The sequence below is a fragment of the Thunnus albacares genome, chromosome 18 (genome assembly GCF_914725855.1).
Source record: "Thunnus albacares chromosome 18, fThuAlb1.1, whole genome shotgun sequence".
Taxonomy (NCBI): domain Eukaryota; kingdom Metazoa; phylum Chordata; class Actinopteri; order Scombriformes; family Scombridae; genus Thunnus; species Thunnus albacares.
In genome coordinates, this window is record NC_058123.1 from 11,857,569 (window position 1) to 11,881,444 (window position 23,876).

A 23,876-nucleotide genomic window follows, 5' to 3' on the forward strand; every position below is an offset into this window, starting at 1 on the left:
TCTCCTCTGAAATAATCCGTGCTATTGTGTGACAGTCTGACAACAGAGCTCTTTATACTCCTCCATCTTTAGACGTAGTATGTAAACAGAATGAAGGTGGATGAGGTGTGAATGTTTGTCTGTGCACACTTTTAGTTTCCTGGATTAAAGCCAGGAAAGAACTTCAAAGGCTCAGTTTCTTCATATGGTTTTTGATGACAGTAGCCGTTATATATCTGCAGATTACATCATTTCTAATAATGTAGAGTGCACTAAATGAACAGAAATTTCAAGTCAAGGTGTAAAACAGAAAAGATTGAAAATAGGGATGCAACTAATAATCATGCTCAGTATTCATGTGTAGATGATTTTTTCAGTTAGTTATGTCAGAAAATAGTGAAAAATGCCTGTTTTAATTTACCAGAGCCCAAGGTGACATCTTCAAGTTGCTTTCAAAACTCAAGGTCCAAATCAGTATTTCACAATGATATAAAACAGCAAATCTTCACATTTGAGAATCTGAAACCAGTGCACGTTTTGCATTTTTGATTGATAAATGACAGCACTCCTCGCTGGCATTGTGAGGCGAAAAACGGGGTCCACTGTGCCATTGTGTAATTTGCCACCTCAGCAACAGATAGTTTTGTGCCAAAAGAGATTAGTCGGCTTTGGTTTATTGAGTCCTGTGGACTTGATTCACCTGTCTCAGAATAGGCTATGCCATGTCCTCAGTGCCTTGAGGCCACCGCCTCGGTCTCATGCAAGGACGCAGGTGCATAAGCGCACACACACACACACACACACACACACACACACAGATGGTGTCCTGAATCATGAAGTGCTGAATCATGTGTGGGGTTGAAAGTGAGGGCAAGAGAAACAACAAGAAAGAGAGAAAAAGAAAAGAAACAAAGGGAGGTATTTTCATCTTTGTGTGTGTGTGTGTCACACAGCAGCAACAGTGATTCCTGTATTATTTTCCTCTGATTGATTTCCAGTTGTGTTGAACCTACTTCTATCTGTAATTACAACTTGTGAAACGATTCTAAATGAAGTAACGACAAAGGTTTTTCAATGGGATCTGGTATTTTTTTAAATTTATTTACATTTCAAGACATGCTTCTCTATTTTAGCTGCACCTACATGCGATTTATTACAGTGACAAAGACAAGTTGGATTTATACGGAAATATACAACGCATTCATCACAGTGAACAGCGAATGACATTTATAGGAGGATAATTAAAAGGAGCTTGGCCTCATTAGCATGTTCTCTCAAATGGCATTTAGTTGTAGAACGGGACTCTCCTCTGTGAGAAAGCTGCGTTGGAGCGGAGCCATTGGCTGATGACTGTATACAACTTTTTCGTGTGATGTGATGTGATGTGATGTGATGTGACATGATTTGATGTGATGTGATGTGATGTGATGTGATGTGATGTGATGTGATGTGATGTCCGTGTGTGAGGCCGAGGATTATTGTGGTACTGTGTCATGTCTATGTCTATGTGTGTGTGTGTGTGTGTGTGCGTCTGGATATTTCATACTCTGTAGCCTAGAGGTAGCATATGACAGTTTGATAGCACAAATTATCTTTTTCATTCCTAAAATATACTACTGACTTTTCACAGGCCAATACTTCAATATAATAGTTCAAATAATGGGAATGATGTCCCAAAATGAGTGTTTTAAGCCATCAGATCAAATCTGATAAAAAACGTTTAAATGAAACACTCAAAATGAATCAGATAATCATCAGAGTTGACTTTGAAATCTCTTGAAAAGAAATCACACACAGCTGGTGGAGATCTACAGTAACTCTGCTCACTAACAAAGTCACTAAGAGATTAAGGCTTCTAGGAAAGTTGTAGAGCCCAACACGCAATTTAACTTTGGAAAAGTTGTGAATTAGCCTGGATTCTGTATCGCTGCTGCATGAAGTACACATAGCAAGGCTGCTGCACAGTTGGTTGTTTATATTTAATATCCCAACAAGAAGAACTTTTTTTTTGAGGGGACATTGTTTTGCAAAGCAAACAGAGGTCTGATTTTACACACAAAGCTATGTTGAGGACACTGAGGGACAACTAAGATGTTTGCACTTGTTTCAAATGAATTCTGTGCCTGGAGACATGTTATTTATCAAATGGGGCAGAAGTCCTTGAAATAGGATTGTGTGTCATGAGTGAAGTTTAGCTTTCTTTTTTATACGTAAACAAGTCTGATTGATTGAAAATTGCATGAAGGTTAATGAATCAAGAATAATTTCTCCACACAAGGCATGTGGCTGTATTAAAATTGATGTGCAGAGTGCCGTGCTGATTACACTCTTTTGATAAGACATTCCTCCTGTAGTTTGCATTTGGATACAATTACCTGGGAGTCAGGGGAGACATCATCTACATCCTCATATCTGAGCTTCTGCTTGAGAAGTTGCTCCGTCTCGGTCACCTTCCTCTAATGTGATTGTACTCCACCATTTGGGGTGACTCTTATGCTTTTCTTCTGAAGTTAATGGCCTCTGTACATCTTACAAATCTATGTATAAATACAGGTCGTTATTGTGATTTCATGAGTATTACAGTAGGTGCCTGATATTTTCTGGAGGTGAAGTTGAAATGCGGTCTTACTGTTTTAAGGCTCATCACTGTATTAACAATTATCTATCTGGTCCTTTGCTGGTCTTAGAATAATTCCAACACTGCACATTGTAAGCTCTAGTACACTCAATGTGGCTACAATGATAGCATAATTTGCTGATTTAAGAAATGAAATGCTGAATAAAAGGCTCAATACATATTTGACCTTTGGATTTCATGTATCTGAAACTGGCTCTGAATATGAACATACTGTAATACAAAGAAATCTTCATTTTGATTTGATATCAGTGAACAGGGTCATGTTTTGTGCTGTACAACTGCTACTGACCGATATCCATACATGGAGAAACACATTGCGTTTGTCACTAAAGCATGTGTCCAGTGCTACTAAGCACTTGGCTACGGAACAGTGAATTCACTGCTGCCTCTTCTTCACTCCTGCATTTTTCATCAGTGTTCAAGCTCTCTAGTGGTGTTTTTACATGCTTTATCCCATTTGGTTGAGCAGGTCTTACAACAGCAGCCTTTTTATGGAGAAAGCTAAAAAAAAATGTTTGCATTTTCATGTTAACAGCAACCGTGTTTGCATCTTTTTATTCAGGTTTGACTTTCTAACAAGATGCTATAGCTTGCGAGCGCCTTGATTTCACAGCCAAATTAAATTGCGTTTTGCTTTGTGTAGTATGTAGACAGGAGTCAACAAGGTATTATAGAATTTTGGCGGTCATTGGCATAAACAGATTTGGGAACCCCTTGCCCTGTATTATACTGGAGGCGAAGCAGACCTTTGTTATCTCGTGTGTGGGAGTTGCAGCCTGCGGGGGGCTAAAGAGCTCTGTCACGTGTCTTAATGTGTGACAATCTGCCTGTCACACATTTGACATCTTATGAGGAAGGGGATCTCTGTCTAACTAAGAGGAACCCGCACTGGCATAGCAGTATTCAGCAGCATTTATGTTAAATGTACTGTACAAACGTGTTATAAAAACCTACTACAAATTTAGGAAATATAAACCATATTTTATTACCTAGACTGTTAACATTCATATTTGCTGTTATCAATATAGTTTTGGTTGTCATTACTGTTACCGAAGTTGTAGACTCAATTTATTAGAGCTTTAGTTTGTGTTTGAATAACTATATTAACGTATTTAACACTATTTGGTTGTTGCACTTCTTTCTTCGGTGCAGCAGTTAGCAATTATCTTCCCTAAAACACACATTATGTCTCTTACTCTCAACCCTCTCTGTGCGTTTTTCTTTTTTCACCCTTTCGCACACACACACACACACACGCACAACCAAGCAAGTAAAGTCTAACACACACACAATAGCCTAATGGACTCCTCTAGTCCAATTTTGTCTAGCAGACAAAAACGAAGGACAATGCTTTTTTCCCTCTCATGCTGTCTGTTTTCTTGTCGTCTCTGTTTTAAGACACGGCTCTCTGACGATGAACATAATGTGCCTTGAATCATGTTCTTGCTCAGCTCACTGAGGGAAGCTCACTGTTGGCCCACGGGGTGGAAAATCCCAGACTCCACCGCCTGAAAGAAAGAGTTTTTCTCCTCGTCCCCTGTAGATTTAACCCATTTGTCCCTTGCCAAGTCACTCAGTGCTCCTTCTGCCGTCAGTTGGTCTTGTTAACTGCAGTAGAGAGTGTTAATTGCTTGACCATATGGTTTGGAGTACAAAGTTAATTGTCAGAGCCATGGTGTTAAAGTAGTGAGAAAAGTAAAGCTTTATATACTCTGATTATAGTTCCACAGCTGCACTTTATTTTTGTGTTTTGTTGAATCAGAGACTGATTATGCATACATCGCTATAAATACAGGGCTTTTAAAAAGAGTATGTCAACAGAAACTCCTGCAACTCAAATCCACACATTAATCAGAAACACACATATGCATATATTTAAAAAAAACATATTGGATGAATAATAAAAGTGTGGATTGGACGTGATCCATGAGTTTTACTCTTGATGTAAGCTATCAAACATTGGATGTACCACACACACACACACTCAAACAACAAAAGTGTGTCCTCTTGATATCCTCATAAATAGATAGAACAGGGGGGGAGAGAGAGAGAGCCTACAAGGCTTTAAAGTGAGAAAATAGTCTAGATAGTCAATTTCTCCTATGCCGCGTACCATATGTTTCAAGATTTAAAACAATGAATTTGCATACTGTACCACAAAATACAAAAAAAACATGTTACTGGTAAAAAAAAACAACCCATCATATTCATCAAGCTTAGATTCCTGTCAGTCTGCCAACATCAACAACCGTTGGCTTTTTCAGCCAACTTGATCACTTGATCATACATCATATAGTATCATACTGTCACTGTAAATTGATGTATGACATTTAAAATGTTGTATAGTCTTCCACTGGGAGTACCTCTATTTATCTCTCTCCGTCTCTCTCTCTTTTCGTCTCTTACTGTCACTGTCAGTCTGTCTCTCACCTCGGCCTTTTATTTGATGTATGATACAAACGGACATGTCTGCACAGCAAAGAGAGAAACAGATAGCGAGACAGGAAGGCAGTGACACCGAGCGGAAGGGACAGAGAAAAAGAGAAGGAATAGTTTGTCTAGACAGGACGCTAAGTCTTATGCAATATTTTTTTTTAAAATAGTGTTTTAATCATAAATATTTCTCCTTGAAAGACAAATGGAATCAGGTTTTATGCTATACAAATCAGATCTCTGCTACCATTCAGAGTAGTAAACAATACATGCAGTGTCCTCAAACCACTGCTATCTTCCGTTACTGAGCCTGGGGTATAAGTGTTTCAGCAGCCCCAAAGCAGTCAAACAAAATCAACATCTGCTATTTTTCCAACAGCTGCTGCTTATTTTTTTTTAGCATAATTTTGTTTTTAAACCCATATTTTGATATGCAGCAATGATATATATATATTTTCTTAATTTGTATTAAGTCCCTGTAGAGTTTTAAGTAAGAAAGCAACTTTGATCCCATGTTCATATGGGATATCCCCCTGTGAACACAAGTTTCCTGCTGCGTGGTGTGCACAGTACAGTAAGCAGACGGATGACAGATATAGTCTTGGGAGGGAGCTAAAGTGATAAGTGTGGAGATTAGGCTAATCTCAGTTATTTTTGTTCACTGATGTGTTGTTGGTGGTTGCCTGGTTGAGTGTAGGGGGTTATGTTGGGGGTTTGTGGGGAGGGTCTCACTGAAGGGGAACAGATGCATTCATGATCCTGGTAGGAAAAGCTCTTAAGGTCTAAACTGCACTAAAACTCTCCATGACTGATTCTCCATGGGGCTCTTATAATGATCCCATAGTTATCACATTGAGGGGGGGGCAGACATCCTGTAATGATGCCTTGTGCAAATTAATTAATTAGTAACTAGTGAAGCATTTAGGGTTCTTCTACTTTCACTTCCCAAGAGTTAATGTGCTGGTGGATGGATTCGCTGAAACACCCTACATCAATCTGTCACGACGACAGCTGTGCTCATCTATTGAACTGTTTATATGAATCTAAACACAACAATTTATACCGTCTTATAGGAGCGTCATTATAGCAATGAACTATTATTACACTATAGAAAATTATTATCGTAGATGTCCATGTGTGAGTGCAGTACAGATTAGATTATGTAGCATATCAGGTGTAGTCATGATGCTACACATGTGAGACTAGATAATATGCCATTGCTGCACTCTAGGTTACTGATTATAATATCATACTGACCCCATAGAGCTGTGTATTTACTATCATGCTGGTTATAAAGCACTTTGTGTTTTGATGTTTGGGAGAGCCATTATATATTCTGTTTGAGCTTCAGAGGCCACAGTGCACAGAAAGGATCAATGGCAGCTTTGAGTATGGATGATTCACCAGTTTAAAATCATACAGCGAGGCTATCTCCCGGCATATCGGGAGGGGTGTGTCCTCGCTGTAAACTGTGGTAGGAAGGGTCCATCTTACTGATGTTTACATGAGCACAGCAGGTCACCCTGTGCAATCCAGTCAAATCCCTCCTGCTCTCACATGGGCACTAATCTTCCCTGACTGCCTTCTTAGCACAGCCACAACTCAGACTAAAACACTCGCCCTTCCTATCTTTCACTTCCCCGTGACATTTGCAAAAATAACATTTCTTACTCTTTCTGTCTCTTCTTCTCTCTGTCTATTTCTTTTTTCCTTTTGTATTTTTATCTTTCGGCATGCTTGCCTGCATTCATGGAGTATACTCACTGTGTTTGTAAAATAAGCATGGTTAAGGTTCGAATATTAAACGGCCACAAGATTAGAATGACCATATGTTCAACCCTCCATACTGGGACCCTTAAGTGTACAACACGTTCATGCACGTGTACATGTATACACTGTAGACATTTTCATCAGGATGGGGGACAGTTATTTCAGTGCTCAGCACACCTACTGAGTGCACCTTTCAACACCATGGACAGCGCCTCAGCAGACGAAAAAATTATGTTCTGTCCCCTAAAATCCACCAAGGCATTTGTCAGTGTGCACAAGTGCACGCTGCCAGCTAAATGGCCGACTCTGACACATTCTCTGCCAGCTTTTTTTTTTTTTTTTTTTTTTTTTTTTTAACAAAACAAGGTACAAATCTCTTTGTGGCTTATAAATAACTTCATAGGTTATAACATAGAAGTAACTTTAATTTACATCTTCACATCGCTATGCCATGAGCTGGTCGCGACTTTACAAAGATTAAAATGTTAAATCACAATTGCACCTTGTTAATAGCAAAAACTGAGTAAGAGCGTTTAAAGAAAGTTATCTTTAAGAAGATTGCGGGGTACTTTGCAGTCTTTCTTCTTGTTTAGAGTTTCTTTTTTGGAGCTCTTAGCTATCAGGGAAACCACCGCTTATGTTTTGCCATCTTAATATGATCTTTTATATTGGCATTTCCACTGTGCGTGACCAATAATGTACTCTTGCAGTGTGTGCAGAACGCAGCATTTTTCTTGCCAGGTACTTTGTGAAGGAAGGAGTAACCCCCCTGGAGCTCTTTAGAAAAGACCGACTCTCTCTTTGGCATGACAGCTAACCGTTAGCATACTGACACATTCTGTCAGAAAGAGCCGCAAGCGTCATAGGCTAGCAACAGCCTTGACAACGACACTTTGATTGATTGACACACATACAGACAAATCAATGTTGAATTCAGACGCGTGGTGAATTGTATATGCTCTTATATTGGGTTAGGTAATAGTGAGTGGGACAGAACATGATAAACGTCTATATGTGCTACAAAAAAATATATGTTTTTGATTGTTCAAAATAAAATGTAAAGTTGTCAGATAATTTAGGTTTCTTTTTTTCAGGAAAATAACATTTAACATAAAAAAAAGCTTAGTTTAGCTTAGCTTAGCATAAAGACTAGAAGCAGGGGGAACTAGCTAGCATGTTTAACAGGTACACAAACAAGTGTAAAAATGAAAAGCTGTGTTTTTTTTACGAGTTAGGTGCTGAAAATATTTATTTGCGACCAAGTTGAGCTAGACATGCTGACAGGAGTTTTTTTTTTTTACTTTATAGTGTGCCATGCTAGCTGTTTCCCCCTCCAGTCTCTATACTATGTTAGCTCTAGCTCTAAACTTAAGGCACAGACATGAGAGTGGGATCAATCTTCTTATTTAACTCAGCAAGAAAGCGAATAAGAGTAAATAAGATATTTCTGAAATGTAGAACTATTCTTTTTAAATATTACTTTTTTCCATGTACTCACACATGGGCTAAAATAAGAGGTAATTGGTAATGTTAACTTACAACTCACATAAAACATGCTGTAAGACATTCAGTCCATAGAGGCTAGAGGTTTTGCTACATAAGAAATAATATAAAAATATATCTATGCCAACTGCAGACAAATAGTGTTAATTGAAAATCATAATTGCAATCTTACTTTATACGTATAAGTAAATATTTGGTGGTGGTGTTTCCTTGTATTTCATGGATTTGACTTGTTTCTGTGTTAGGATGGTGGGCAGCAGTGCCTCGGGTAGATGTTGCATGCATGCGTTTGGTCTGTCCGTTACCTCCCTTTCATCTCTCAGCTCTTTGGCTCTTTCCTTCTTTCCTCCATCATAGACTGAGGGCACTGATTTAATTCCTGGAATGATTTTTCAAACTGTCGTGCTGAAACAGACTTGCATAACCAGACAATTGGAGGGAAAATGGGTCATGTGGGAATGCAGTTGTTCTTCAGCCTGCTGGCTTGTTTTTAAATAGTTTGTCCACTCATACCATACTCATCTGTATTCTCAGCAACTTTGACGTTATGCTAATGAGTTATCAGTGCACAGGTATGAGTCCTGCTTGAATTTGGAGATGTCCGTCATGTATACATGTTTTCTTAGTGCTGAGCTGATGTTGCTATTTTGTTACCACTGCTCAGGTTACAGGTACAAATCAATAGAACATTCAACCTCCTCCTCATCCATAAATATGTTCACTTGTTCCCCTGATGCACTGAGCCTTTCACAGCATAAGGCAGACTTTAACAAGCCTTGAAAGAAATTTCTAAAAGAATATGCATAAATTAATGGAATACATTAACTGCATACATTAATCCCTACTCAGAATAATGTCCACATTTATGGTTTTTAAAGTCCCCCTCCACTCAAAAATATCTCTTTCTTCTTGTTCCTTCAGTTGGATGTTTGAGCTTCACTGTGCAGAATGATGTATTTACAGAGTTCGACACCAGAAGGCTGTTTTCACATTCATCTGCTGAAAGTTGAAAGTTTCTCTGTGCTCATTGAAAATCCAATTTTAAGGGGTGGCCTATGAGCAGGATTTTTGACATCACAAATAGTTTGAAAGCCAATTCTGATCCAATATTCAACTTACACAAGTGTGATGTGGAAACTTGAAGCCTGCAGTGCACACCTACTGAGAATGGACTTTACTGTGAAGTAGGAGACACCTTGTGTCCAACAGTTAAACTTTTGAGAGGAAATATATTTACATAATCATAGATTCTGCAATTTTTAATGAGGGAGAAGGAGTAGATGTCATTTTAAGGATTTTAACGAGACACAAATTATTATTCAAAGTAGAGTCTTTTATATGCAGTACATCTTAAAACATGTCTGGAGAGGAACTTTAAATGGCCCCTGAGTTCTCCTGCTTAGCACACTGTGTATGTCATGATGTATTGAAGTACTGATAGAAAACAGAAACCAGATTCTTATATAACAAGTAAATGTTTCAGTCCTAAAGCCATTACCAACACAGTATCTCCACACAATCCACAAATTAAGTACATGCAGAAAACATCATAAATGTGACCCCTGGGCGTGTGTGGGCTTCTGCCCGGGAGGATGCTGCTTCTGCCAATGCAGCTCTGAATGGTAGAGCACAGATTAAGGCAGAACAGAAGTGTTGAGGTTATCACGCTCACACGACCAAAATAGACGCAGAGCGGGTGAGACAGCGGGCAAGGGAGCTAGGCTCGCGGTGCAGTGTGATGTGCTTAGTGGAAGAACAAGAGAATACTGCTGACGGACACAGAAATGATGGAAAACAGAGCAGATGAACGGCTGCGTTCCCCATAGGACGGAGCTTCTTGGATAGAAAATGTCTTTATTTTAACTTGTGATTGATACAAATCGCCAAAGGATGACTTAGCCAATTAAATGAACGCATTGATTAATGTTTGGTAGCTAATCCAGTAAAGAGAAGCATCATCTCATCTACAACGTCACATATCTATTATTATCCTACACTCAAAGCCCTTCATTTGTGATATTTGCAGTGCTAAACATTAGCAGCTTTATTTAATGATCAAAAATATGCATCTGCTGTAGGTCACAAGGATATGTTCAGACATTTATGGATTACATGTGTCGCATGATTCATATCAAAGTAACTGCACAACAAAAATAAAGAGAAATATAGCGACTATAACATATAAAGCAGTTAAGTCCATTATTTGTTTTGTTAGATGGAAATGAAATGACAGACTTTAAAAGAAAGTCAATGGAGGGAAACATAATTCTATTATTTGTGGCTCGTTACTGGCAGGAGTGCGGTACACTGTGTTCAAGACTTGACTCAGTGATAGAAATATTTGATTGTCTTTACATGAAATACTCAAGATAACTTCACTATTAAGATGCTTGTCAAATGGTTTTATTTCATTAAAGGTTAATTGCTGAAATGATGTAAAAATCAGACTGTAACAACTTCAAAAATCAAACCAAATAAATAAAATAAAAGCCAAATTATGCATGTTAATTAAATCATCAAGAAAGAACAACTGAAACTGAAGTTGTTTTCTTTAGTCTTTTGACAGAGAAGTGCATGCACAGAAGAAATAATGACTTCCTCTTTAAAAATGTTCTCTGTTACATTAATGGATCGCTACTTGTTTTCTGCCCGTGTAAAGATCCCATCGATCACCACCTGCCTTTTAATTAAGTCTCTGGCTACAAATTGCTCTTGGGCCTCATTAACTAAATGCACTGCCTCTGAGCTGAAGATTCAGAGCTTTTTTTATGCAGTGAATCAATGTTTTTGCGGTTTTCACTCTGCGTTGGCATCGGGAGTACAACATTGCTTCTCTTCTCTCTCCTCTTCTTGTGGAGTCTAGTCTTTTCTAGTCTGCATTGTAGACAGATTTGCAGACTGATTAGCTTCCTAGAGCACACAGTATGTTGCCTGAAGCTCTGAAATAATGCCAACTCTATTTATGTTTATTTATTTCAGAACTATACATATATCAACACGATTACGCATAGTGCGTTGCATTCATGTGAACTCTAATTACTTCCAGCGAGATGCTTTTCTTGGGGGAGAGAATAGCACTGGGAATGTGTTTCTAGTGAACATAAAATATTCCATATTAAGCCTCATCTAAGGCCATATATTGTCTTCAGAAGTTGTTTTTTATAACTAGAGAGAATTCAACAACTCTTTTGGTAGATATAAGAAGAGAGACAGAAGAAAAAAACATGAAACTTCCTAAATCCCAGTGAATTCCCATTACATGATAATATGATTTTTCAAATCCAAAGTTCAACTGTAATTTTGTGATTAAGCAAAACCAAGAGAGATCCAAAAGGAGATTTGCAAGACGATGTTAAGCAGGAGAATTCTAGATTTTCCTGGAAGCAGTTTTGTCATCCTTCAATGTAATAGCCAGTGGTGGATTTAATCCCCTCAAATTAGTCCCTCGCTAATCCTCACTAACCTCAAACAGAGGTCACTCATGTCCAATTTGAAGATGCATAAAGAACACTTTGTAATTGCGTGTTCAAGGCCCACAGCTTGATGATGAGTAATTCTCCTGCATGCTCTTTTCTCTGCACATCAGATTCAAAATGTCAGTCCACAGAACATACGTCAAACTGACAGATTGTAGCAGTGTAAAGCCTTTAAAAGTATAACACAAGTTGCATCACCTCTATGACTTTCAGACACATACTGTAACACCTTCCCTGTTAGTTGTCCATTGATTTGTTGTCTTATTCAGCGGTAATGCAGACGGTATAGATGGCACTGATGCAATGAAGTTTTACAACCCGTCTTATAAATCCTGTTAATAGAAGTCTGTTTGTGTATGTAAATACACCACCTGCAATAGGTTTACATCCAAATCCTCATCTACTCTACCGTACTGTGCTGTTGAACGGATGGGGAAAGGCCAAATGTGAATGAGCGCCCTGCTGGCTGGACATAACTAGAGTGTGACCTTGTGCTGCTATCACATCACATCTTGGCTGTTTGTCTCCACTGTATTAGAGGATTATGCTGACCTATGCCCCTGTCCCCGGTCAAATTTAAGCTTGATGCACTTAATTCTAAGCCTATATTTTGCCAATGCCAGATGAGAGTATTGGTGATGCTGATCAGTGCTACCTATTTCCTACTGTCATGCAGTTTATGAGAGCTTATGGTGGAGGACAGAGCTCTCTGAAAATTAATGTAGATCTTTCCAGTGGGCATGCTGTTAGGTCAACTGCTTTGTTGTGTCTACAACATAGGGACAATGTTCAGAAATGTCACTGCCGTGCTGTACTGTGTACTGGTGATGTGAGCAGGTGGTTAAAGATTTTTACAGGGCCACTTTCATCCTGAGACACATGGGCACAGTCATGCAAATACACAAACACAAACACTGCACAGAGGACATAGATCTTTTACAGGCAATGTGTGCCAGGCTACACTTTGAAACTACATGGATCAACACAAACAGATGGTCATGGTAACAAAATCAAATCCATACATTGACACAACAACAAATCAGACCAGAAATAGAAAAAAGAAACAGGGTCTTGCACGACAGCACACAATCTAAGGTCATTCTAGCTACCCAAATCAGACGGCAAGACAGGCTGGCACGGCAGCCACTCCCAGAATCCTCTTGGAGAAAGCATTTCCTCACCTCTAGAGAGCCAAAGTCATGACGTCACGTCTGATTAGCCTCCGTCCAACTTGCTTCCGTAACTAAATGCAGACTTTTATTTAGCGTTTCTTTCATTGAGCTTTCAGAAAAAGTGAAGCATGTTGGAGTTTACTTTCCATATTCTAAGACAGCTCAGCATCCATTATAGCATCTGCTATAAGAAATTTAAACAGACATATCTGAGCTCATGGACTAAATAATATGACTAAACGATATGTCTAGGACTTATGGGAAATGTTGTTCGTTAAAGGCACCAAAAAAACATAAATATTGAATTTAACGATATTAGATCATTTTTCAGAAAACTCCGGTCCTTATCTATTATGAATCAACATACTGTTGAGAAAAGTTCTGTTGCAAGGCTGCATTTTTAGTTATTAGTTATTATCAGTTATTATTTCCAGGGTTTCCAGGGTTTATTGAACTCCCTAGTAATCGCTTTAAATGTACAGTAGAAAAGACGTTTCTTTTACTTGACAGAGTGCGTATGAAGAATTTAGAGCTGGTTCGCTTCACTAACATTTTTAAAAAAACATTGGCAGTGAAAAATAGGCCTATACGATAATTGCTCCTCTCCCTCACCACTGTGAACTGTACTAACTCACGCTGCTTTCTCACTTTCTGTGGCCTCAGTGCAACTCACCAATCACAGAAAGTCGATATTGCTGAGTGATGAGAATATTTGCAAGTTGGGAAAAGGACTGTTTTTAAGATTTTTTGTTCTGACACATATCCTGAGCATGACATAGGGCCTTCTGTCCACAGCCTTCTGTATGCCCTTTCCCCCTGAGCAGACCTCTGTATGCAATATGAGAGTGAACCTCAACTTTCTCCCTCTACACCCTCACTCCATCTTTTATTTTCTTGTTTCTCTGGGGGTTTGTTGTGAGATTCATGTAGTCATTACCATAAGAAAGAGGTAGAATACATTCCATTCTTTGTATTATCACAAGTAAAATGAAATATGCCATATGAAGAGATTGTTTCAGTCCCTGCAAACAACTGCAACACTGCACTGTTTCAAATAGTTAAAATTCAGCCTAATACATCCCTACACCACATAATGAAGGTTATCCTGTATAATCCTCTGACCTGACCACTGATCTACACCCAGAGCCTCTATTATTAAGAGCTCTATTAATAGACTACTACCTCGTGGCTACCTGCTGACACTGGCAGACTTGTCAGACTAGTGCCCCTGAAACTCAAACCCAAACAAATCCCACATTGTGTTAATGAGTTTCTACATCTACATTCCCTCTCTGCCCTCGGTGAGCATGACCCAAAGGTTGCAGAGGCTTCCCAGCAAAGTGAAATGGTCCCTGGGAATTTGTAAAACCTCTCTGCAACCTTCAGACATCTCACCTGAGGCTCATCCAACAGCCTTGTCGCTTGCTTTCCCCGCAAACCCTGAGCCTCAATTTTGCAAAGTCTCTTTTGTATTGTTTTTGGATTATGCCCTAATTGAAGGAGGAAAATGCAGACAAGCAGTCGACCCTTTTCTATTTCTGCCTGGTGTGAATCATTTGCAATTCAAAGAGGGACCAAAGTGCTACTTCCTGTTTTCCAATCCTATCGCAGTCCTCTAGGAATACGCACCTTTATTAGTTACCTTTATCATTTTATTTCTCCCATTCTGTCTTTGTCTGTTTTTCCCTGCGTCTGTTGTTCTTTCCTATTAAGTCATCAAACTGTGATGAATGTGAAGACTCACTCACACACACACACACACACGCGCGCGACAGAGAGAGAGAGCGTTCTTCTAAATTAAGAATAAAGATGTAGGCAGCAGAAGAGATACTGGGTGCACTGAGACAGCCATCCTGTAAGCTAGTGGCTAATTTTAGCCTTTCAGGGCAGTGCACTGTATCTCCCTGTGGATGAGTCGAACCACAGAGGGATCTGAGCATCAGCCCAGCCTCTTGTTCTCTCCTCTGTTCTGTGTGGACACTGTCCTTTGTGCAGAAAGGTTACAGGACAGTCACAATAGACTGGGGTGGAGAGACGTGGATTCAAAGAGCCTTTAAAACACCTGGGGTTTAATGGCAGATTTTGCATGGCGAGACTGGTCTGAATTATGCCAAAATACATGTAAGCATGAAGTCCACACTCAGCCTCTCTTTCTTTTTCTGGAGTGATTTCTGGAGTGATTGCACTGTAAGATGAAGTAAGTAGCCTTTGCAATTTCAAAATGTGTACACACCAGAAAGCACAAATGAAACTGAGGACAGAAATACAGATAGAAATAAAGATTAGGGGTTAAAATAAAATAAGCAAGTTATTAGAAAATCTAGACGGTCGATAAAACAATTTAGTTTCTTATTCAAACAAAATATTTCAGTGTATTACTTCAAGAACTTTTCATTTTATTTGCACCATTTCCAACTTTGAAACTCTGCTCAAAGTCGCAACTTTGTGTGAATTCATTTTTTTTTAAAACCTCTTGGTAGTTGGGTGTACCATACTCTAAGGCCCAATTAAAATGTCATCACACTTATGATATGTAAAATATGCAGTTTAAAGGGAATGGAAAGCCATCAACTTAAAAATAGAAACAATTACCTGAAATCTTTCATTCAACAAATTGGCAAATGGGGCACGTCTATTATGCACAACCCTCCAATCAGCGACCATCTTTGTCCATATTTAACTTTTTTTAGTAGAAGAAATTGAGCTGCACTGTGAGTAAGCTAATGGAATAACTAACCTGGAAAGAAGAAATGGGTTTCTCATGCTAATGAGAAACTCTGAATTAGTGCCACAGCCGGCCAAGCATGAGTCAATTCTCTTCGCCCAGGTCCAATGTAAATGAAACTGCTTCTCATTGCAGATTATGCTTATTCACCCCACTGATGACTTTCTATTCTGAAACTTCCTGCTCTGATGACATAGCCACACCGGCAGCGACACTTGCATCGGTCCGTGGCATACTTACTGGCTGTTTATTCCAGAGGTGTGCACTCCCTTCATCTTTCAGTAATCCCCTGAAAAACTCTCGCTCTCCATTACCTAGTACTCTGTGCTGTATATTTACTGGTCAGTTTGTTTTGGATTGCAGCCATGTTGAATTATGAACAGCTGAACATCTGTGAGTGCAGAGGCACGCACACACACTGGCGGCAGCCAAATTCTCTGGTGGCCAAACAGGCACACCATGCCATCCACTTCAAAAGTGACTTTGTACTTTTGTGAACGTTTTAAGTCTCTTTTTAATCTTTTTTTTTTAATCTTTTGTCTCTAAAATAACAATGCATGTGATGATTCAGTGATACTAACAGATCTAAATCCTAAGCATTGTGTTTAGAGGTTTGTATCACCTCTTAACACTGTACATAAATGATGTATTTGAGTGTATATTCACACAACAAAGGAGATACTGAAGAGGTCTAACTGAGGTCTCTCTCTCTCTCTTTCTCTATCTGTCTTTCTCTTTGGCAGATTTTCCATATGACCTATGACCTGGCTAGTGCTGTGGTAAGAATATTTAATTTGATAGGGATGATGCTGCTTCTGTGTCACTGGGATGGCTGTCTCCAGTATCTGGTGCCTCTCCTCCAAGACTTCCCCCCTGACTGCTGGGTGTCCCTAAACGGTATGGTTGTAAGTATTGCACTCTTCTCTTTTGTTTGTTATTTTGGCATTTGATATATATAATCTGTAGATATGTCAGTTGAACTTAGCAGAGCAGTTTTCCAACTGAATGTTTACTAAGCCCTGCTCCCCTTGTTTTCTATGCCTGTCAAACTTTCCATTCTCGCACGGTAAAAATGTAGTTTACAGTGATAACAGTGACAGATTCAAAATTCTTTGTAATTTTTAAAAGAATGGGTGCTTGGTTTCAGATAGAGGTAGACAAAAGCTTGCTTCTTATTTCTATCCGGTGACCATTGATTTTGCTAACTGAAATGAAAACTGTCACTGACAGATTTTATTAGCTCATCAGCTAGCTAATTAAGCCAATGTTGGCTCCACGAGTTGGTTGAAAAAGCAGTCTCCAGCTGACTTTTTAATGTTTCCACGTGATGAACACTAACATTACAAGAGAAAAGTCTTTTAGAATAAGGCCTAACATATGTCTCATATCTCATGTAACATTGGCAGGGGTTGCTGGAGTGTAAACGTCTCTAATTCTGATAGCAGGACAGAGCTGCTAAAGTTAGCCTAAACTTTTCCACATAGTGGGAAAATACCACACAGTGAAAATGCTAGTTGTGAATGAGGGTTTTATGTGTGTGTGTTTAACATGTAACACCACAAAATGATGTAACCTAGCCTATAAATGATGTGCTCCTCATGCGTGGAAGTAAGGATTACTAGGTAGTAGTTAGCCAGACATGCTAATGATGATCGGGGTTGTGAAGCTCAAAAAAATGTATTTGCTGATTTACAGACGTCTCTTTCACAATGTAATTCTATGGGAAAACGTATTTTTGGGCCAGAGTGCATCATGTGACAGACGAGGAACTTGTAATTACACGGTTTGGCCACTATGTCAAATTGGCTTCAAAGGCTGATGCTGTCCTTGGGGGCTTGGATTGTCTTCATGTTAAAGCAAACAAACACACTGTTTAACCCAGTCCTTGTACTTTTGCTGTTGTGTTTGGGTTTTTGGAAAACAAAATTGGTATGTAGAGAAATCCAAAGCTTGAAAGGCTTGCCTTGCCTGTTTAGAGTTGCTAAATTATGATTGGACAATCTGTTCGGCAGATGGGTTCATTGAACGGTCAGTTTATATGTATACTTTATCGCTGGGTTGTCAGCATATCAAATGTAGCCTCAGAACACAGTTGTAAATAACTTACAGCATGTCCATTGTATTGAAGGGAGTTAGACGTTTAATCAGGAGTGACTGGGGAATCGATAACAATTGTTGTTGACAACAACAGAGTCCCAGTTCAATCTGAGCTTGTTATTGTGAAACGCTTGAAAGAAATCTATGAAAAACATGGAAACAACTTGATGTGATAACTGTTTTAGACCGATGTTTGATGAGGCACTGGAGAACAGTCGATGCAGAAGTCATCTTATTAGGTCTGAACACACAAAAGGTTATTAAATCAGGAAAATGTATGCGAATGAATAAAGGTACACCTCTGGGTGTATGTATGTATATACAATATTTTCGCATCAGATGACAGGGAAAAGAAACCTGTACTGTAATTTGTTACCTGCCCCCTAAATGTCAAATCATCATAGTAGCCCCATTCAAACCTCGTGTTGTCAGTCGAAGCTGTTATGTTTTACTGTTGCAGCACAACTCAAGATAATAGGTTTTACAATCCCAGTCTTGTCTCGAGATTATATACCTGTCAACCTAACTGTAATGAAAATAGAGAGAAAGGTGATGGAAAATCTGTAGAGGAGTGTAATAGTGCTGGCTGCTGTGCCCTCTTCATTCTTTATTTGCTCTGCTGCCATCAGTTTGAGTCTTGGTGAGCTTTACCACACCTGAACCAGACAAGACTTTGGCTCCACTTCCTCCTCTGTCAGCCAGTGTGATCACCACTTTGGCTGACAGTGCTGTCAAAAACCCTGCAGGAGTGTGATCAGAACGCGCGTTTTTTATTTTTCTGACAGTGTGGAATGCACATCAGTGATGATAATCATGTTAGATTATAATAAGGGCACTAAAATGTGAGTCATTTAAAAACATTAGATTTGACACGTAGGCTGTTAGAGGAGTTCAGTGTGGGGCGGCTGCTCTTCACGGTGAGCTGGACTGTAGCGTAATTGGGCAGAGGCTGTGAATAATGTGGTATTTTCTTGTAATGTCGTTGAAAAACTTAAAAATAACTATAGATAACAAAAAGCAGGAAGCACTAGCACATAAGAAAACAAAATATTGAAGCCGCGTGGCGAGCGTCGTGTTACATGTTATGTCAAAGTGTCTTATCCTCTCTTGGTGTTTTGTTTTGATTTAATATCGGACTAGTTTAGATCGATGTTGGACTTTAGTAGCCCATCTATATCAGAGATATTCATCAGGGACATTGTTGCACGTACATTAGGGCTGCAACTAACAATTATTTACATTATTGATTAATCTGTCAATTAGTTGTATGTTCTATAAAATGGCAGAAAATGGTGAAAAATGACAATTACTGTTTCCTAGAGCCCAAGGTGACATCTTCAAATGTCTTGTTTTATCCACAACAGTCCATGACCCAAACATATTCAGTTAACTGTCATAAAAGACAAAAGAAACACAATCAAAGACTTGGGACTCAAATGACTCAAAATGATTAATTGATTATTAAAATAGGTATCAATTAATTTAATAGTTGGCAACTATTTGATTAATTGACTAATCGTTGCAACTCTAACTTACATTATTGCCCTACAACCTACAAAGAAACAGCTTAATGAGGCAGTGAAAGTCAAAAACTCAATTAATATTCACATTGTTTTATAGTATTTACACATATGCATCACAATATTTCTGTTGTTTCTGTTGTTTGTCCATTTATTTTCTTGAGTTACTCTGGCCAGGCCTCTCTTTAGACTACAGGGATCTCCAAAACCGCAAACTGCTTAGTTTTAGGGCTCTGGGGACTGTCTCTTTTCTCTCTGTGCTTTTTCTTTTTGTCTCTGCTTTTCTCTGTCTTCCTCTGCCTCTCTCTCTTTCTCAGAGTTGGGGTCAAATGGACTATGGTTGCTCCTCTCAGAGCAATGTGATAGTGTAGACGTGGGCGCAGGCCTCCTGGGTAATGCTGATTGTAAATGCTCGCCCCGGGAACTCCTCTGCCTTCTCATCTCCCAACTCTCCGACAAACATTTTCTCTACTCCACATGCACACTGACTACTCACAGGCATCAGACTGGAGGTGCAAATGTCACCTTTCCTCAACATCACAACCCTGCATCCCACTCTTATCTTTTCTTTCAGGCAATGAGTTGCCCAAGTGAGCCCAATACCAACCAACATGTGTTATTCATCCAAACAGACATTATCCATCTCTGTTTGCACCAAAAGGAATTTGCAGTGATATAATTCCACACATAACTTTCACAGTTCATCCTTGGTTATGTATACAAACATTTGCTTCATTTACTAAAGCCACCACAGATTTTAAACCTTGATGAACAGCGCTCTGAATTCAGATTTACATATAATCATGCGGCTAAATGATGAACCGCTCCTTGCATTTGTGCTGCGTTCTGCACCTTTTTGCTCAGAATGAATCTCACGCAGTATATTCCCCTGTGCAAATCGATATGAAATGGGAATCATGCAAAAGGCTAATTTGCTGCCCCCTCTGCAGCAGGATCATTTGTGCTGTGAAAAGCTATAGCCATAACAGGAGATTGCAAAAGGGCCCTTGAAACAAAGCTAATATAGAATACCTGTGTGCTGAAGGCTTGTAGGTTCGTTAACAGCTGTGAGGACTGATTCTCTCCTTGGTAAGATGAAACTGAAGAATAAATTGTGTGCCGTACGTAGAAACAGCATCACAAAGACGTCTCACAGCTCCTCACAGATATAAGGTTTCTAGTGACATGCTCGGACTGTAGCTGCTTGTCTGCAGGATAGTGTACCTATATATAGAGCCTCCCAGAGTCTGTCTGTACAGGAGACTAAAGCAACAATGACGCCTTCAAATCTCAGCAGTTTCACAACTTCTCGGACTGTGGGATTAGGATTACCATATATTTCATGAATCTGTTGTTGCTGTTGTATTTTTTCTTATTGTGTTCAGGAATGAAAATGCAAATACAAATGAAAGGATTAGTCAAAATAAGCATGTTGGGCTATGTGCAATTTTGATGGCTATTTTATACAATTAATGTTCTATAAACATTGAATCAATACTTTTAAGAGAAATGCTGCACTGACAACACAGTGCCACAGGCCAAAAACATAAAATCTTGGGAAAAGAAGGGCATCAATTGTATTATTTTTCATGCAAGTACACATGAGAAGTGCAGTTCATAATCTTGCTTCCCTATATTCAAATACAGAGGAATCTCAACAGATTCAACATTTCACAAAAAACTGAACTGTCACTTTAATTTTCATACATTAATTTTCCTGATTGCTTTCTGTAGTTTCTGTGTTGATTGAATACTTGCTTTGGACCTTAATGAGCAGATTCATAAAAAAGTCATTAAAAAATGAATCGCCAAAACAATCAACAATAATAATTGTATAGTTGCAGCCCCAATATAGACCCACAGAGTCAAAATCTTTGTGATTGGTACTGTAGGGCATCAGCTCATGAGTAGCTAACATAGTGTTTCTGACTCTGATGTGGTAGAACGAGCAATTTGTGGAATCTCTTCCCTGTGGATCCTCGCAAAAGTAGAGGCCCGTGTGCTGACTTCGGTCTGGCAAATCCAAAGTGAAAAGCTCAGCCCACATGTGGGATCCCTCTTCTCATACCATCACAATGCATTAGTGTTCATAAACTAAAAAATCTTGATGAGATATCCCCCTTTCTTTTTAAGGCAGGTATAAATACATAATGTGATTCTCTGGCCTGTCAGGAGAGTGACTGTCAGGTGAATGTTGTCTTCAAAAGTCGTGTCTTTCGGCTGCGCTTGCTCAAGAGTGACGACTTTAAACTCAGATTGCATATTTTTTTGTCTGCTGTTAGCTTGGTACTTTCTGTCTCCAGCTGTGAGAAGGAGAGTGGGGCCAACGAGGACTGCAGATACTGCTGAGTGGTGCAGTACAGGGTGTAGTCTGTTATCTTCTTGACTAATGGCCTGAAAGTAGCTTCTTACTCTTTAGAGGCTGCATTTACTTAATCACTAGACAAGATAATGTTGCTGTCACTGTGTTGGCTCGGGTGAGAGGGTGATGGGCTGTTGCTTTGTCTGCATGTAGAGTGTAAGGATATGTGTTTAGGAGCCTGGAGGAACGTGTGTTTTGTGGGTCTGTGTGTGCTCACTGGTCCTGTCCAGGCTTGTATTAAAAGACAGACAGCTGAGCAGTATCCTGCTGAGGATTCATGTCCCAGTGAGGGTAAGGGGGCAGACAGATAGGCAGATACTGTATTGTAGGTAGACACACACACACTCACATAAAAAGAAAAAAAAACATGTCTAACCATGCATAACCGCCCTTCAGCATCAGTCACCCTTCCTGGCCTTTTTTATCCTTGGACCACCCACTACTTTTCCATCTATTTCTTCCCAAACCCCCGAATGAGTCACTTCCAAGAGCCTGGCTCCGTACAGAGTTTATGAATTAATCAAACTTTTTTTCTCTCCCTCTCACACTTCTCTTAACAAGAAGCTTTCATCTCAGTAAAACGCAAGACTGATTTTGCCCTAATGTGAACAGCACGTTTTTGTTGCTCTCACGATTCAGAGTGTGTTATTTGTTGTGCGTTTTATTTTCCCCTCATCATTGGAGAGTCCTTGCTGATAATAGGAGGGTTTAATCACAGACGTCAGGGAGTGACTCAGAAATGCAGTATTTCCAGCAGACTTGTTAAAAACACAAGCATGGCTGTTTAGGACAGCACTCGGCTGAGTTTTGAAGGACACAAGATCACTCTTGATCTAACGTGGTGGCTATTGCCGTCTTGATACCTGTGAGGAGAGCCGAGTGCAGCCACTTTCTCACTCACAAACATAAAACAGGTTGGTTCCCCAGTTAGTTTAACCTTTCTGATGCAGGGTGTGCTAATCAGTGAAAGTGGCTGGTTGCATACTTGGTTGCACATGATTGGACACCAAAAAGAAAGTCACCTCACTCCGAAGAATTCTTCTTGTACACTTGCCTGCTAATGGCCATTTATTTATAACCCAAAGAGAAAGAGCCCACCAAAATGACAAAATTAAGCAGTATGTCATGTGATAAAGACAATACAGGAGAGTAAACATATCACAAAGCACAGACTCATGTGTTGGGGAAGAACATAAACCCTGGTTACCCTATCTCCTAAACCACAACAACTAGCTGAAACAATTAGCTGATTAACTGATTAGTCAATCAACTGAAAAATAATTGGCAAGAATATATTTTTGAAAATTGATTGTTTCAATCATTTTGCTGGCAAAAAAATCCTGCATTCCTTAGCTGCAGCCTCTCAATTGTGAGGATTGCTGTTTTGGGGGGTTTTGGTTTAATCAATAAAGAATATAATTGCTAGTTGTAGCTCCACCAACAACTCAACCTTACAACTTTGAGTAAAGACCTTGCCAAAAAGAAAGACAGAAAAAAATGAGAAAATATCAGAAACCTTTGGCAGGCCAAGTCCAAGAAGAGTCCTTTATGAGGACTGCTGACTAGGAGAGAAACAGTAGAACTTACAAGAAAAGATAATCACAACCTTCACACTGAGATACACCACTGAGTGCTTTTCCTGCCAACATACTGTACAACAGTATATTTTACTGTTGGGTATTCGTTCAGGCCTGCAGACCACTTCACTTCCTCATTCGTGTGCTCAAAGACTGTTGTGCCTTCTGTGCACTCCCAGAGTGAACAGCTTGTAGTTTGATTATGTAATTGAAAAATGGATATTGTGCATTACATTTTTTCCCCCCCATGCATGGGATAGCTTGCTGGGTTTTAGAGAGTTACATGACTGAGTAATTAAAAGCATCAGTTAATGTGAATGTTTTGCACATTTAGTTACATTTCAAAAATATGAATATAAGAAAAAAAACATGAAGGGAGCGTTAACCAGGAATGAAACATGTAGATGAAATCAAAGAATGTTTGTAACACCAAAATATGCTGGAATTTGTCACCAAAACATATTAAAAATGTTAAATATACACATGCACACACATTCTAAAAGACTCTCAAGTGTAATTTTCACAAGAATATGAAAGGAAATGTATTTTCTTAGGCTTTCACTAAAAAGTTATGCTGCAGTGAAACTAGGGCACCTATTGAAACACTGTGCAATCTGTGGGAGT

General features: G+C 39.2%; 1 protein-coding gene across 1 annotated transcript in view; it reads left to right on the forward strand.

Annotated features, from left to right (window-relative positions):
• Positions 1–23,876, forward strand: part of LOC122969104 (potassium/sodium hyperpolarization-activated cyclic nucleotide-gated channel 1) — a 73,383-nt gene that overhangs the window by 15,172 nt on the left and 34,335 nt on the right. The window contains exon 3 of the mRNA XM_044334697.1: positions 16,440–16,601. Within this exon, the coding sequence (XP_044190632.1) occupies positions 16,440–16,601 (162 nt within the window). The remainder of the gene's footprint in view (positions 1–16,439; positions 16,602–23,876) is intronic.